The sequence below is a fragment of the Mus pahari genome, chromosome 1, assembly GCF_900095145.1.
Source record: "Mus pahari chromosome 1, PAHARI_EIJ_v1.1, whole genome shotgun sequence".
NCBI lineage: Eukaryota > Metazoa > Chordata > Mammalia > Rodentia > Muridae > Mus > Mus pahari.
Window position 1 is genome coordinate 18749010 of NC_034590.1, and position 16012 is coordinate 18765021.

A 16012-nucleotide genomic window follows, 5' to 3' on the forward strand; every position below is an offset into this window, starting at 1 on the left:
GCTCTGGTGGAGCCAAGTGTCTCTTTTGTCCCTCATCCTCTGTGCAGGGTGTGGTACAACATGGGCTGGGCAGGGGTTGAGTGTGACTCTGTAGCTCACTTCTTATGCAGCCGGAAGCGTCATTGCCGAGTGTTAGACCAGATGCAGACATGGAAGAACCGTGTGCACCATAGATGGTGTCCATGGTTTATAAGACACCCCTAGATCACTGAGAACACAGTACAGATGGACAGCCATTCGTGGAAGCGATTTGGTGGCTAGGAAGATGGAAGACACTCTGATTCTACAGCTACTGAGGAAGTGCCAGGGAGATTACCACATAGAGGCTGTTTGGGGATGGACTTGTAGTAAGTCCAAATTCTTTATTTGTGGGGTGAGCCTGTTTGGCCACGCAAAGATAATTTATGGTACTGCTGTGGCAAAATGCCTAATCTAGTACAAGCAATGAAGGAAGACAGGATTGCTTTAGGTTCATTGTTTGAGGGTCCATGTCCGTATTGGTGGGAAGCATGGTAGCAGCTGTAACATAGGTGCTCACATCTGCATAGATCAGGAGGCAGGGCAAAGGTAGGCAGGTCCCATCCCTTATCCTCAGGACCCATTTCCTCCAGCAAGGCTCCTCCCAAAATTAGCACATCCTCCTAAAACATCACCTGCCCATTGGGGACCATGTGTTCAGGCCTGTGAGCACATTTCACATTCAGACCATAACAGACAGTAAATGATACAGTGAGTCCTAGTGGCTGATTGCTCGAGGGAAGACAGTTGGGGGACATTGTACTACAGAAGTGTGCAGCTGGCCTGCCGGCTATGGATTGCTCACCTCAGTTCTAGAATGTTCTGATCGGTTACCTTCTTCCAGATTAAAGCTGAAGATGACCAGCCGCTCCCTGGGGTCCTCTTATCCCTCAGTGGCGGCGTGTTTCGGTCCAACCTCCTGACCCAAGACAATGGCATTCTGACTTTCTCAAACCTGGTAAGGCTCTAGTGGGGACACAGCACAGGTGACTGGATGTGTGGCTGGACAATGTAAGAACAGTCGGCCACGTAGGGGGCTCTGGAGATGCACCTGTTACAGCATGGCTCTTACTCAGGACCCACTGCTTCTCACCAGTGGTTTCTTTACAGCAAGGCAGTGTAGCTCACTGCCTGGCCACAGCCGCTCCTCCCTCAGGCAGCCCTTTGTTTTCTACAGATGTGTGTGTGTGTGTGTGTGTGTGTGTGTGTGTGTGTGTGTAGGGTAGTATGACAGTATGACAGTGGCTGGCTTACTTATGTTTCTTTGGCAAAGTCCACTCCATGTGTGAAGGGCATGAGGTACTGAGTTTTCATCCGAGGTGGTGTGCAAGGCCACCGCCAGTGGGGTTCATGAGTGCAGGAGCATGCGTTGACAGCTGGTCATTCCTTAGAGTCGGGCTAGCATGGGCCTGCTGCACATAAAAGGGCACAGGCTTCGCATGCTCAGCCTCTGTGCACCCCACATCTCCAGCCTCTGCGCACCCTGCCACTTGTTTGCTGAGTCCTTCGCAGTTGTTCATGCTGGTTCTGATTCTTCCTAAAGTTGGGGCGTGGCTTCTGTTCTGCTGGTGTGCTAAAGGTGGTAACAACTCCCTGTTCATAACATGTAGGAGCCACCATTTCTGTGTGTCTGGGAGGCTCTGCTGCCCTGTCATCTGATTGTAGCTCATGGTGACTTTAAGCCATCTGAAGTGTGGCAGCCACTTCAGTTGTGCCTGTCTCTTGGCAGAGTCCTGGACAGTACTACTTTAAACCCATGATGAAGGAGTTCCGCTTTGAGCCATCCTCGCAGATGATAGAAGTGCAGGAGGGGCAGAACCTGAGGATCACCATCACTGGCTTCCGAACTGCCTACAGGTGTGTGCCCTCCCAGCCTGCAGGTGTGTGCCCTCCCTAGGCTGCAGGTGTGTGCCCTCCCCAGGCTGCAGGTGTATGCCCTCCCCCAGCCTGCAGGTGTGTGCCCTCCCCAGTCTGCAGGTGTGAGCCCTCCCCCAGCCTGCAGGTGTGTGCCCTCCCCTGCCTGCTGCACTGCAGGTGGGCCACACTGGGACTCTGATCTAGAAATGCCCTCCAGGGTTACCCATTGACTGAATGGGGGGGGGGACTTTGAGGTAAGGTAGAGTTCAGAAAGGTGACTCTCCTCTTTCTTTCGATACATAGGTGACTACTACCCTCCTTCCACTGTCCCTCCCCCCCCCCACTTCCTGCCCTCCTTCTAGTATGTCATCTGCTGCCCACTCACCAGCATATTCTGTGAAAACTTGTCTATGGCAGCCTAGTGCCTTGCTTTAAAAAAAAAGTATGTTTTTAAAATGTTTGAAATATGATTACGTTTTTAAGAAGAGGAAACATAATAATGAGCAGAACTTGCAGATGTTGAAAGAGTGTCAGTAATGGAAAGTTAGCTTTCTGACTGGATGTAATGGTGCACACTGTTAATCCAAGACACAGGCAGGCAGGGTTGTGAGTTCTAGGCCAGGCCTGATTTACATAGTGAGTTTTAGGACCTCTAGGGCTACACAGAGTACTCTCAGACAGTTGAGTGACAGCCACGAACCCTGTGCATATGAGCAGACATACAAACATGCATGCTTACATGGGTTTATAAAAGCACTTTGGATGAAGGATAATCAGCTCAGGCATAGAAAAGGGGATCATTTCACCTGACTGTGTGGGATGAAAATCCTTGTGAGTTGTTTACATTATCCAGTGCTTCATAGTTTCAGATCAGCAGCGGTGGAGGCATCCCTGCAGAGCAGATTTGCCCAGAACCACTGGTACGCAAGTGCCCTGTGTGTCAGAGGCCCCAAGGTGTTATATCCCATTTCTCCTCTTGTCACCTCAGCTGCTACGGCACTGTGTCGTCTTTAAATGGAGAGCCAGAGCAGGGTGTCGCGGTGGAGGCTGTGGGGCAGAAGGACTGCAGCATCTATGGAGAAGACACGGTGACGGACGAGGAGGGGAAGTTCCGGTTACGTGGGCTGCTGGTGAGGCTGTGTGCTTTCTCGGGTGTTTCCCTCTTGCCATCAGTGGTGTCCTTGGGGATAGCCTGGGCCAACGGGCTGGAGGGGGAGACTCTGGAACCCCTGTGCCCCTATTTTGGCCAATGGTGTGTGTTTAGCCAACATGCCTGTCTTGTTCTGTGGGAAAATAAGGCCCCTAAAGGGGGATTGGCCAGGGTTTGCCCAGGACTGAAATCTCTTGAACCAGCAGGCCTCCACAGTTCAAATCACGCTCAGCACCACCATCGTCCATATTCCTACGAGGTTGGCTCATTAAGCCCCACTTAAAGCTTTCCACTGCTTTCCAAATCAAGAGTCTCAAATCCACATTCTTCCAAACAAAAGCATGGTCAAGACTATCGCAGCAATATCCGAGTCCCTGGTACCAACTTCTGTCTTAGGGTTTCCATTGCTGTGAAGAGACACCATGATCAAGGCAATTCTTATAAAGGACAACATTTAATTGGGGCTGGCTTACAGATTCAGAGGTTTAGTCCATTATCATCATGGCAGGAGCATGGCTATGTCTAGAAAGACATGGCACTGGAAGAGCTGAGAGTTCTATATCTTGTTCTGAAGGAAGATTGACTCCCAGGCAGCTAGGAGGAAGGTCTCAAAGCCCACCCCCACAGTGACATACTTCCTCCAACAAGGCCACACCTCCTAGTGCTATACCCTGGGCCAAGCGTCTTAAAACCACCACAGCTGGAGATGCCTTCTTAGATTAAGGATCTCAGATCCACTTTAGTGATCCCTGGCTGCCTTTGCTTGTCTCACGTAGCTGACCAGGGTGCCTGTGGAGACATCTCTGACAAGGTATGGCTGCTTCATGACCGAAGTCATGTTGGAGAGGAAAGGGTTTACTTCACATCCCTGCTCATCATCAATGATAGACAGGGCAAGAATTTCAACAGGGCAGGAGCTCATGCGGAGGCCATGGAGGGGTGCTGCTGACGGGCTTGCTTCCCCCTGACTGGCTCAGCCTGCTCTCTTATAGAACCCAGGACTACCAGTCAGGGATGGCCCCACCCACAGTTGGTGGGGTTCTCCCACATCAATCCCTAATTAAGAAAACGTCCTACAGACTTTCCTACAGGCAAGTCTGATAAAGTCATTTTCTCTTCCAAAGTGGCTCTAGCTTGTGTCAGCTGGCATAGCTGGCCAGTATAGCTGCCAGAGGCTATAGGCAAATCCTTGTCACACTAGCCAAGGGTTAGAAAAGTTCCTTGAAGATGTAGCCTGCAGGCCCTAGCCCTGGGCAAGTGGCAGTGTTGATAGTGCTGGAGCAAACAACTGTTTAACTGGAAAGTCCAGGCCTAATTGGACATGTGTCTGATTGTGGCCTTACCTTTAACTGGCTACACAGTGTTTTATCTATTTTTAATGTTTTATTCTCTGAGAATTTCACACATTATATTTGATATTCTTTCCCCTCTTCAACTCCTCCCAGATTCTCTCCACCTTCTTACTTGCCCAGCTTTGTTCTTTTTTTCTCTTTATACAAACAAACAGAAACAAAGACAAAGAAGCTGAGGTAAATGAGGGATTCGGTGTGTGTTGGCCGACTGGTACTCAGTGTCACTTAATCGAAGAAAACTGATTTGTCTCTATCCCAGAGACCATCAGTTAAAGATGGCTTCTTGGGTATGGGTGGGTCTCTGTGCCCACTTCTCCATGCTGAGCTTTTTGTCTGGCTTAAGCTGAAGGTCTGTGTGCACGGTCATCTCTGAGTTCATGTGTGTATCTGTACTGTTGTATGTAGAAAAACGGCTTCCTTGACGTCATCTCCTGCCCCTGGCTCTTACAGCCTTTCTGCACAGGCCCCTGGGCAGTAAGACAAAGAGTGTGGTAACAGACACCCCACTAGGGCTCAGCCCCCCAAGTCTCTTACTCTCTGCTTGTTGTCCGGTTGTGGATTTGTGTGCCGTTGTCTTGCTGTGTTCATTTGGCATCATAATAGTGGTAGCAGTAGGCTTTCCTGCAGGCCCAGGGCCTGTCTGCGCTTACATTCTTAGCAACTGTAGCAGTGTCAGGAATGGGTTCCATCCTGTGGAGCAGGCCCTAAATCCAAAACTAAAGAAGATATAAAGGCGATCCGTTACTCCTGGGACATTAGCGCCACCATCTCACTAATGGGCACATGGCACACACAGGTTGTGCCTGTAGCTTGCAGGCTGTGTGGTTAGGTGGGACTTGTAAGGACTTTTCTCTCTGTTTGCACCTGGCACCTTCCAGCTCTAATGCTAGCCAGCGGGGGTGATGCTTCCAGGTGAGTGCCAAGGATTCTCCATGTTCTGTAACATAAGTGTGCAATCTTAGCAGTAGGCACTGCCATCAACTGTGGAAGGGAACCATGGTGTAATGTTTGGTGGTCTAGGGCTCATCTTTGGCACAATGTTTTTATTTTTTCTAAGTAAAAGATTTACTGTCCTTGTAAAGATCTCATGTCTCCTTTGTAGAAATCATGTAACATGTAAAAAGGACCACGACCCTGAAAGGGAAAGTGGCCTGTGGACCTTACGTGCTTGAGGCCCCTTGCTCTGCCTGTGGCGTACAGCCGGAAACCAGAGCTCTGCTATCCAATCTGTGCTGGCTGAAAAATCACTGCTCACCGGCTGGGGGTTGGTACCAGAGCTGTTTCAATAGTACTTTTTTGTTTGTTTGTTTGTTTGTTTGTTTTTTTGAGACAGGGTTTCTCTGTGTAGCCCTGGCTGTCCTGGAACTCACTCTGTAGACCAGGCTGGCCTTGAACTCAGAAATCCGCCTGCCTCTGCCTGCCAAGTGCTGGGATTAAAGGCGTGTGCCACCACTGCCCGGCTCAATAGTACTTTTAGTGAACATAATAATAATTGTGTAAATTTGAGTAATAAAACAAAGACATAAATAAGGACATTTAAGTCTTTTTTTTTTTTTAAAGAAAAACAGCCTCAAATCCTATCCATTGTAAGGATCTTCAGTTGTAACTGGACTGTACAGGTCAAAGAGAGGGTGAGCAGAGGGTGGAAGAGTCTACAAGAATAGTCAGGAAACGTAATCAGGAAGCGAACCGCATTCAGCCTGTGAGTCAGGGAATGAGAGCAGACTGCGGTCGAAAAGATTGTAGCGCCGGCAGCATCTTGTCACCAGGGCACTTCTAAAGGGGTCTCATTGGAAAGTGGACAGTGCGAATTGGGAAATGGGGGATACCGATGTCCTGTGTGGTGACCACTCGTAGCAAGGTCACTCTCAGGTCACATGTGACAGACTTTATAGAGAAGTAACAACAGGTGTCTTCGTAGCCAGGGTGCATGTACCACGTGCAACTGAAGGCAGAAGGCAATGACCACATCGAGCGGGCACTGCCCCACCATCGGGTGATTGAGGTAAGTAGGCATCACTCCTGCCACGGCAAGGCCGTGGCTTCCGGTTAGTACTCTCCGGGGTGGGTTGTAAGTCCTAACTCAGCATCCTTGCGAGTGGCGTCTGAAGAGGGGCTTTTTCTGGGTGTGGTCTTGTTTGTGTACATGTGTGGTAGTGTGTATATGTGTGGATGTGTATACCTGTGAAGGTGTGTGTGGAAGCCAGGCATCTTCCTTGATTGCTCTCTACTTCCTGAGGTGCAGTCTCTTGCAGAACCTGGAACTCACAGATAAAGCTAGCTTGGCCAGCCAGCTTGCCCTGGGGAGCCCTTGTCTACACTTCCCGAGTGCTCGCATTATAGGCTGCCCACTGTGCCCACCTGCCTTTCACATGGGCTCTGGGGATCCGAACTTTACTCTTGACACTTGTGTAGCAAGTGCTTTATCCACTAAGCCATCTCCGGAACCCTTAAGAGAGGTTCTTTTGAAAAGCTAATTATTTAGCTGGGCCATAGTAGTGTATGTTTTGTATCCCAGCACTCAGGAGGCAGAGGTAGATGGATCTCTGAGTTCAAAGCCAGCCTGGTCTACAAATCTAGTTCCAGAACAGCCAGGGCTACCCAGAGAAACCCTGCCTTGAAAGACAAAAATCCAATTATTTAATATTTTTATTTATTCTTGGAGAATTTCACACATATATATATAATGTATTTTAATCATACCTACTCCCCTCTTCCCTTTTCCTGATTCCCTCCAAATCTTTCTCAACATCCCTCCTAAATTCATGTCTTCTTTTTATTTCAATAACCCACTGATTCAGTGCTGTCTATACACACATGGGTGTGGCCATCCACTGGAGTGTGGGCTGTCCGCCAGAGGCCACACCCCCAAAGGAAAATGACCCCCCCCCCCCCCCGCCCAGGAGCTGTCTACTACCAGTAGCCCCTGAGCTGGGTCTTGTCCCCTCATCTGTGCAATGGCTTTGAATGTTGTCCTGTTGGGGTAACTGCAGCCTCTGTGAGTTCATGAGGGCACTGACCATTGAGTCTGGAAGGTGGCTTTCATAGCTCCCTTCTCACCCTCTTACCTTCTTTCCAGTGTCCCCAAGTCCTCGAGGTGCTGGCTTGATGCAGATGTCCCATTTAGACATGAGCACTCACGGTCACTGTTCTCAGCAGTGGATGACTGTGTGTCTCTGCACTGACCATTGTCCCCTGCAAAAATAAGCTGAGTAGCGCAGACCTGTGGGTATCTAAACGTACATATGTGGAACAACAGTGAGTTCCCCTCTAGGGCCTGGAGCCTCTCACCTATGGGCTTTTGGCCCATGCCAGTCACAGGAAGTGGCTCGGACACCATTAAAGTGGTGTTCTTTCCGGTAGCCTGGAGGGTTTTGGGGCACAGAACTACCTGCCAAGGCCTGAAGAGTGGGGTAATTGGAACAGAGTGGTGGCCCTGTGGGACTCGCCGATCTAGAGCTGGATTGATGGCCTCTGCCATTTTAAACAGCTGGGCTGCTGCTCACACCAGAGGGCTTTCCTGATTTTACTTTTCATGCTCGGGCCGGGCTCTTGGGCAACAGTGTAGATTGTAGTCAAGCAGGTCTGAAAGAGCCGTGAGCCCTCTGGTGTCCCCATGGGGGGTGGGCACAGACAGCCAGGGCTTTGCCTTGCTGGAGCTGCCAGACCAGCTTTTAAAATGTCGGCAGGCAGTGAAAACTTAGAAAACCAATACCCTCATGTACTGCTGTGTCTGTGGGCTGTTAGCCCCGTGGCTGCTGTGTGTGCCTGGGACAGACCCATTTGGAAGCAGCTCCTGCACTCTGCTCAGTGTGCTCCTCTCTCTTAGGTTGGGAACAATGACGTGGACGACGTAAACATCATAGTTTTCCGGCAGATCAATCAGTTTGACCTGAGTGGAAATGTAATCACTTCCTCCGAGTATCTGTCTACCTTGTGGGTAAGAGTCCTGAAAAAGACCCAGAGTCAACGGGAGAGATGGTTGTCCTAGCTGGCTCTGGCTTTGGCGTGCTATGACAGGAGCTGGCCAGACAGCTGCCTGCTGCGCAGGTCACACCTGGCCTGGGAGCTGAGTATCAGGTGATGGAGGAGAGTCTGGATTGCGGTGTTGGAGTTGTCAGCCCTCAGCCTGCAGTAGAGTGCCATGAAAGCTCAGCACAGTGGAGCGCCCACGGGAGGGCGCAGTGTACCCTGTGTGGTTCGTTCTCCTAGTCTGGGTGCTGAGCATGGCCTGAGCCAGGCAGGCTGGGAGCTGCTCCTCTGGCTGCTGTGGCCACACATCGCACTTCCTTATCTCTCTGTTCTCGCCTTTAAAACTGGAACCTTGGACACGGTGACCCCAACCTTTCTCCTAGCTCTGACCAAGTCCATGGAAAATGTAGAGCTTTTATAAAAAGGCTTGCGACCTCTGGGAGAGGTTAATGGTTTGTCCCCGGGGTCTGGGCAGTATGCTTAGAACACAGCGAAAGGTTAGGCCAGTGAGGATGTGCTTGGCCTCTGACTTGCTCTCAGTACGCTCAGTTGGGACCTGGATGGCATCGGTGTCAGGTGGGTAGATAGTGTCAGAGTGTCATGAAGGTGAGAATGGGCTGAGTAGCCACACTCCTGTGGTGGGGGGGAGGGTGCAGAGGTGAGGATGGTACTGTGGCCTGGTTTCGCCTGGTTGGTGCTGGGCTAGAGTTTTGGCTCAAATCACTTGAATTTTCTAGAAAAGCTAGAAATCAGAGTCAGCTGAAATCATATCCTTTTCCACGTAGCTGATGAATTAAGATTTACCCGCAAAGCTGTATGTGACCAAAGAGCACAGACATAGTCTGGCCCTCATACCTCTGCCGTGGTCTTGGTCTGTGGCTCTCTCCTGCATCCTGGTGCATGGTAGAGAGGGTGACCTCTATTCCTGTCGATGAGTGCAGAACTGGAGTTTGTAGGAAGTGCTGCAGATCCAAAGGCCACTGCGTACACGTGTAGCTCAGGTCCCAGTGAGTGAGGTCACATGGGTGACACTGCCTCAGGATGAGTCTGTGTGACCCCGGGTGTGTTTAGCTCTCTGGAGCTCTGTGGAGACATGGCGTGCTGTCCTTAGGACAGGTGACATTGTAGAGAAAGTGCTCACTGCACGTATGACACTTGGAGGCTGTCCTTCTCCCTCTTTGCCTCCAAGGCATGACTGACTGTTGGCCTTGCTCACACTGGAGCAGTGGGGGTGAGGACTGTATCCTGAGACCTGCCGGGAGGGGAATGGCTGCTTTCTCATCAGCCACACCGCCCCATGTGCAATGAAGTCACCTCAATATCGTAAGCTGCGCCCTTTCCTTTCTGTGCCCAGGTGAAGCTGTACAAAAGCGAGAGTCTGGACAACCCCATCCAGACGGTGTCTCTGGGCCAGTCACTCTTCTTCCACTTCCCACCGCTGCTCCGAGATGGGGAGGTAAGCCAGGCTTGGGGCACTCCAGCTTTGTGAATGATTCTCACTTCTTAGTCTTAATACCGCTCTGTAGAAATGAGCGCCTGTAAGTCAAAGGGGAAGGGGGGAAGGATGAATCTCTCAGTTCACTGCCTTTCTGTTTACAAAAGCAGTACATACTCCTAGCAGGAGGCTTGGGAAACAAATTGAAACCGTCAGACATAACGCCACATCCAGAACTAAGGAGTGGGAGGTTGTTGATTGGCTTCCTTTGGGTCTTTTTCAGTGTGTGTGAGCGTGCATGTGTGCCTTCCTGTGTGTGTATGTAGTGTATGTATGAATGGGTTTGTGTGTGTCTCTGTGTATGTATGTATACATGTGTGTTTATGTGTAATGTATATTTGTGTTTGTGTGTGTGTATGGTGTGTATGTGTTCCTGTGTCTGTGTGTATGTATAGAGTGTCTGTATGTATGTAGTATATGTATGTGTTTGTATGTATGTGCACGTGTGCTTGTGTATGTGTTTGTATGTATGTTTGTGTCTATGTGCATATGCATGTGTATATAGTGTTTATGTGTGCCCATGTCTGTGTGTATATGTAGTGTATGTATGTGTTTGTATGTATGCACATGTATGTGCGTGTGTGTGCCTTTGTGTGTGTAGTATGTCTTTGTATGTATGTAGTGTGTGTGTGTGTGTGTGTGTGTGCGCGTGCGCGCGCGTGCACACGTGCGCGCGTGTATTAAGAAGTGTAGTTACCATGCAGATTTAGAGCTGCCCTGCTCTGTCCACTGTTTGCAGTCAGTGCTGTTCAGGGATGGGTCTGTCCCTCACCTGCTTCCTGTCATCGGCCCTTTCATTACAAGCCGCCCACTGGTTGCCTGTGGCTCCGCTGTTGGGAAGCGTGGTAACTGAACCAGGGCATCCCTTACTCTTAGCGTTCCCGACCACTGTGCATCCTTTTCCTGGACTTCCTGGGTCTCATGATGTGCTGCTTTCTCCTGTGTGGCAAGTCTCTTGCCACTCTGTGTTTCCCCATTGCTAAGGCTAGGACCAGGATCTCACATATGTCTGGCAAGCTCTGTTGCGACATCCCCTTCTGTGTCTGGCAGTCACAGTGTCTCTAAGTTCTCCTGCTTGGCTTTTTCTGAGCTCTAGTCTGGGTGTCTGTCCTCCACTGTTGTCATCGTCTGTTGTTGACTGTCCATCTGTCCTCCACCCCAGAGTCCGGTGGTTTCCGGCACTGCTGTCATCGTCAGTTATTGACTGTCCATTCACTTGACAGGCATGCCAGAGAACTTGGTTTTGATGGCTTTAGCTTGGGGCTCTTCTCTGTGAATCTAGGGTATAACGCCCTCTCCTGGAGCTCCCTCCTACCCTGGGGGGCTGCTGTCCACTGTGTCCATCCACATGCTATTTATAATGCTTACCCCTGATCCGTGAGATAAGGTGAGCACCGCAGGTCTCCCACGGTCACGGCCGGGGGCCAGAGTTGGATGCAGACCTCCATCTTCCCTAGGACCATTGTAGAGGTTCTACTTTTCTGGAACTTGCCAGCTTAGGAGCCAGTTAAGTCAGCTTCGTTTTCTGTCAGTGCCAGCTCCCATGGCTCATCATACCGTCTTTCATCAGAACCGCCTTGTAAGAACTTGTGTGTTTCCTGAAGCTGGTCCTTAAGGACTTTAATCACCCAGGCCCAATAATGCTCATAAAGAAGTACCAGGGCCCTGACAGTCTACCCAGAAGATGCAGGCCCAGAGCCACCAGAGAGACCCGTGTCTCTTACAGCCTGAAAGTTGGTGACCAGGGGTGGATGTACAGACTCAGTGGGGTCTTTAGAAAATGTGAAGTGCTGTGCATGGCTGCCATGTGTCCCCTGCTTTGCCTGAACTGTCTGTCCTCTACCCACAGAACTACGTGGTGCTGCTGGACTCCACGCTCCCCAGATCCCAGTACGACTACGTCCTGCCGCAAGTCTCTTTCACTGCAGTGGGCTACCACAAACACATCACTCTGGTTTTCAGTCCCACGGTAAGTACGAGTGGGAAGTTAAAAAACATCCTTAGATGGAGGTCGTGATCGTAGCATCTGCTCCTGCCACATCACGTTCCCATGTTGGATCTCCGTGGACACCTTTCTTCCTCTGTGCACTGACACCTGCTGTTGGGCAAACTAGTCATGGTTTAGGTCACTGGCTTTGGGTTTGAGGAGGAGGGACACCGTTTCCCTTTGACCTGTGGCATTACATTCTTTCATGAGGAGGAACATGTAGCAATGCAGAGGACACAGGAGTGTGTAAGTGTCAGCAGGCATGGATAAACAGGAAGCAGGTGACAAGATGGCCGTGGGGAAAGAACCTGGTCAGTTTGTCAGCCCCTGTAGTAGGCCCCTTCACTGCTGCCATCAAAAACCAGTGCATTCCACATTCAGGAGATCATTTCGGTTGCTTCTGGGAGCTTGTGTGTGGTGGAACCACTGTAAACTTAACAGAGACGTCTCTGGTAGAAGAGGTAGGCTCCAGGTCCAAGCTTAGGATCATGGAGTCTGAACATGGTCAGGGCTGAGAGTGGCGCCCCAGAGACTGCCTTACAAAAGAGAAGCCATGCCATCGAGGTCGCTCAGCAGGTAAGGACACTCACCACCATGCCTGATGACCTGAGTTCAGACCTGGCACTCCTACAAGATATCCTCTGACCACATACATGCATGTATACACACATACACACACACACACACACACACACACACACACACACACACACACAGTGTAAAACATTCTTTTAGAAAAAGAAAAGACTTACTTTGCAGCTATAGTTGCTCATTGCTTCTGGGGAAAGTAAGAATTTAATATAGGTTTCTTTGAGGTGTCTGTGGAGCACTAGGCTCTGAGGCTGTACTGTTCTCATATGGAGGCACCATGTGTCTCAATCTGTTCAGGCTGCTAAGAAGTCCACGTTAGAACAGGTTACTTCAAGCAGCATCTGCTCCTCATGGTTCTGGCACCTGAGCTTGGAGATGCCTCCGGCAGATCAGTGAGTGAGTGCCAGCTCCACTCCGCTCTGTCAGTGGCCGTGCCTCGAACCACAGGTGACTGAACCAGCTCCTCAGCTGGACTTCAAAGGGTGCTGACCCCATTGATGAAGGATCTTCTCTCATTACTTAATCACCTCTAAAAGTGGTGTCCCCAGACCCTTCTGTCAGTATGGCATCTTGATTTCAAATGGGACAGGTCTCAACAGAGGAATTTGGGGAAGACAGTGTTCATAACCACATAGCACGGTGCATCCAGCTCCTTCCCAGGTGGTGCGCACACAGCTAGCTGCTGGCTTTTAGCTTTGGCATTCGGGCTTGTGAGTGGTTGTCAATCTGTCTTTGGAACTGACGGGGGAGTTGCGGAGTCAAGGATCTGCAGAGCAGGGTTGGAGCTCTGGTGTAGAGCCCTTGTCTAGCACACAGAGCTCTGAGCTAGATCCCTAGCACACATCAACCAGGCATGGGCACATGCCTTCAGTCTCAGCACTCAGGAGGTAGGGGCAGGAGGGTCACAGGCTCAAGGTCGTCTCAGCCAGAGTGAGCGTAGTTGTGATAGTAAGAGAATTCTAAGCCACTGGAGTCTCCTTGTGCCTGAATTCCAGACCTGTGTCTCAGGGGTTTGGAGGACTCGGTGATTCACACCCAACACCCCAGTTAGATTCTTTTTGGATATCAAGGGATTGTGGGTAACCTTGGGTGCCAGTGTGGGTGGCTGAGTGGGTTGAAGCTCTGGATGACAGTGGTCGATGAGTGATAACTTACAAGGAGTCTCGGCTGTCTTGTTGCAGAGGAAGCTACCTGAGCAAGACATTGCCCAGGGGTCCTATATCGCCCTGCCTCTGACGCTGCTGCTCCTGTTGGCGGGCTACAACCATGACAAGGTAGGGAAGCCAAGGCCTCATGGGAAGTCGGGGGTCAGGAGATGGGCTATGGGAGGGTGCCCGGTGTCACAGAAGTTGTAGAAGGTTACGGTTGGAGGGGACTAGGCAGTTTCCTACATCTTCTTCCAGGGTGTTAACTCCATTGATGTCATTTCCAATCCTTAGGGAGGTGTTGCCTGTAGAGAGTCACAGCCTCTGTAAAACCTCCCCGCCAGCCTTCTGCAGGCACGGGCGGGGGCTTCTCTCTCATTGCAGCTCATCCCCTTGCTGCTGACGAGTCGTCTTCCGGCTCCCATAAGGAGGTGCTCATGGTCTCTCTCATTGCAGCTCATCCCCTTGCTGCTGCAGCTGACGAGTCGTCTTCAGGGGGTCAGAGCCCTGGGCCAGGCGGCCTCTGACAGCAGCGGCCCAGAAGACATGAAGAGACAAACCAAGAAACAGAAGACCAGGCGCACGTGAGGAGAAAGGAGGCCCCGTCTCCTGCGGATGACACAGCCGGGGCTGCCACCTGCCTGGAGACAAAGGCACATGCTCACTCACTTCAGGCAGGCCCTGGGCCCTGTCACTCCTGTGTTGGTGTCCTGCCTGTCTGTCCTCTCCTGTGTAGCCCTGTGGTGCAATGCGACGAATGGACCCTCCTGTCACCCTGCTGAACACAGTTTATTTTCTGAGTTGAAGATAATTTATTATTATTATTTTTGTCAGAGAAGTATTTAAGCTGAGCTGGTGGCGTGAGAACATAATTCTAATCTTCCACATTCGTTTGCAAGAAGAGTCCAGGAAACATGGCGTTGGTCTGCTGTGCCTTCTGGACTTTCCCCAAACTGCCCCCTACACTCGAGGCCCGTGCTGGAAACTGCAGCAACATCTGTCTATCCCAGAAGGATCTGTCAAGAGCTGGATGAATAAAGTCAGCCACTCGTTTGTGTTGTAACTTGGCATATTGTGTGGTGCATACAGAGCAGGTGGGCATTCAGCCCCAGTGATGGAGGCTGTGGGGACTGCACTGTGGCACAGCCAACCTGTGGCTGAGCTCAGCTCACTGTGGTCCCTGGGATGTACATCCTGTATCTTAAAGAAGCCAGAAGAACTTTGGTGTGCTGGGCTTTAAAAGTATTTCAGTTCTTGGGGAGGGGTGTCTGTCCATCTGTGTATGTCTGTGTCAACTGGCCACTTGACACGGACCATCATGTGGGTTTGCTTGCTGCACAGGGGTGGTGAGCCTCATGAGCCTCTGGAACAGATGAGAAATAATCTCTATACGGTGTGTGGATATAGGTATCCATTCTTAACTCTCCAAGTGACACCACAGTGAACATCCCCCTTAAGTATTAATGGGGCTTTTAATTGACATAGTATAAAGGCTGAAAGCTTGTGGGAGACAACTATATGTCAGTGGGCTCTGTCCTGCTGCAAAGGTAGCCATAGGACTTTGTGTATTCCAGGTGGCCGCCAGGTGGGTGTTGGGCTGTGAGAAGCTGCAGGGACCCTGCTCCAGGGGTGGGCAAGCACAGTCTGAGGTCCTCATGGAAGTGCTGGAGCCAGGCTCTGACTCTCGGGCACACAGACACCTCTGGTTGCTGTGGAAGAGCTGGCTCTAGGGTCCCTGAGCCACACAGACAACAGGGATGGCAGGTTGTAGCTCTTGGATACCACAGACGCCAGTGGCAAGAGCTGAGGACAGAGTGGGGGCCTGAGCTGAGAACAGAGTGGGGACCTGTGGGGCTGGCTCTGGCCCGGGGCCAATGGGAAAAGGGCAGAAGGAGGGCGCTCCAGCTGGTTTCCGCAGGGAGGAGAGTATTTATTTGCCTTGCTTGGTCGGTGGCTTGGGTTGGTGGAGACCGTGACTGGGAGAGCTGAGGGACCTTCCTGTGGGCGGTTAGATGTGTGGCTCTTTACAGGAAGACCTGCTCCATTGCTCCAGCATAGCAGATCCTGATGAGAAAAGATAGAAGAGACTGGTTTTAAGGCATTTATTGTAGAAAGGCAGAGAGAGAGATGGAGAGGGAGAGGAAGTAGAGGCTTGTTGTGGCCACATGGAGAGAGTGGGGAAGGGAATGCAGAGAGAAGGGGAGCAAGAGGGCAGGAGAGAAGCAAGCAGGAAGTAGAAGAGGAGGGGCAAGCAGCCCGGTTATAGTGGGCCAGCCTATCTGGCTGTTGCCAGGTAACTGGGGGTGGAGTCCAGACAACACCAGGAGCTTGGGGTGTTGCCCTACATGACTGGATGGCCACAGAATTATGGAGCTGGGGCCTGTGTCAGGAGCCTAGTGTCTGGGAGCATGGCAAACAGGCCTTCCGTCCCTTGCAGACTTACCT

The 16012-nt window shown here is 51.0% G+C and overlaps 1 protein-coding gene across 1 annotated transcript in view; it reads left to right on the forward strand.

The window, feature by feature from the left end:
- Positions 1–14634, forward strand: part of LOC110334981 (nodal modulator 1) — a 48604-nt gene extending 33970 nt beyond the window's left edge. The window contains exons 23-31 of the mRNA XM_021217056.1: positions 863–976; positions 1748–1875; positions 2864–3005; positions 6299–6382; positions 8207–8317; positions 9704–9805; positions 11694–11813; positions 13604–13696; positions 14024–14634. Of these exons, the coding sequence (XP_021072715.1) occupies positions 863–976; positions 1748–1875; positions 2864–3005; positions 6299–6382; positions 8207–8317; positions 9704–9805; positions 11694–11813; positions 13604–13696; positions 14024–14155 (1026 nt within the window). The 3' untranslated portion in view covers positions 14156–14634. The remainder of the gene's footprint in view (positions 1–862; positions 977–1747; positions 1876–2863; positions 3006–6298; positions 6383–8206; positions 8318–9703; positions 9806–11693; positions 11814–13603; positions 13697–14023) is intronic.
- Positions 14635–16012: the final 1378 nt, after the last annotated feature.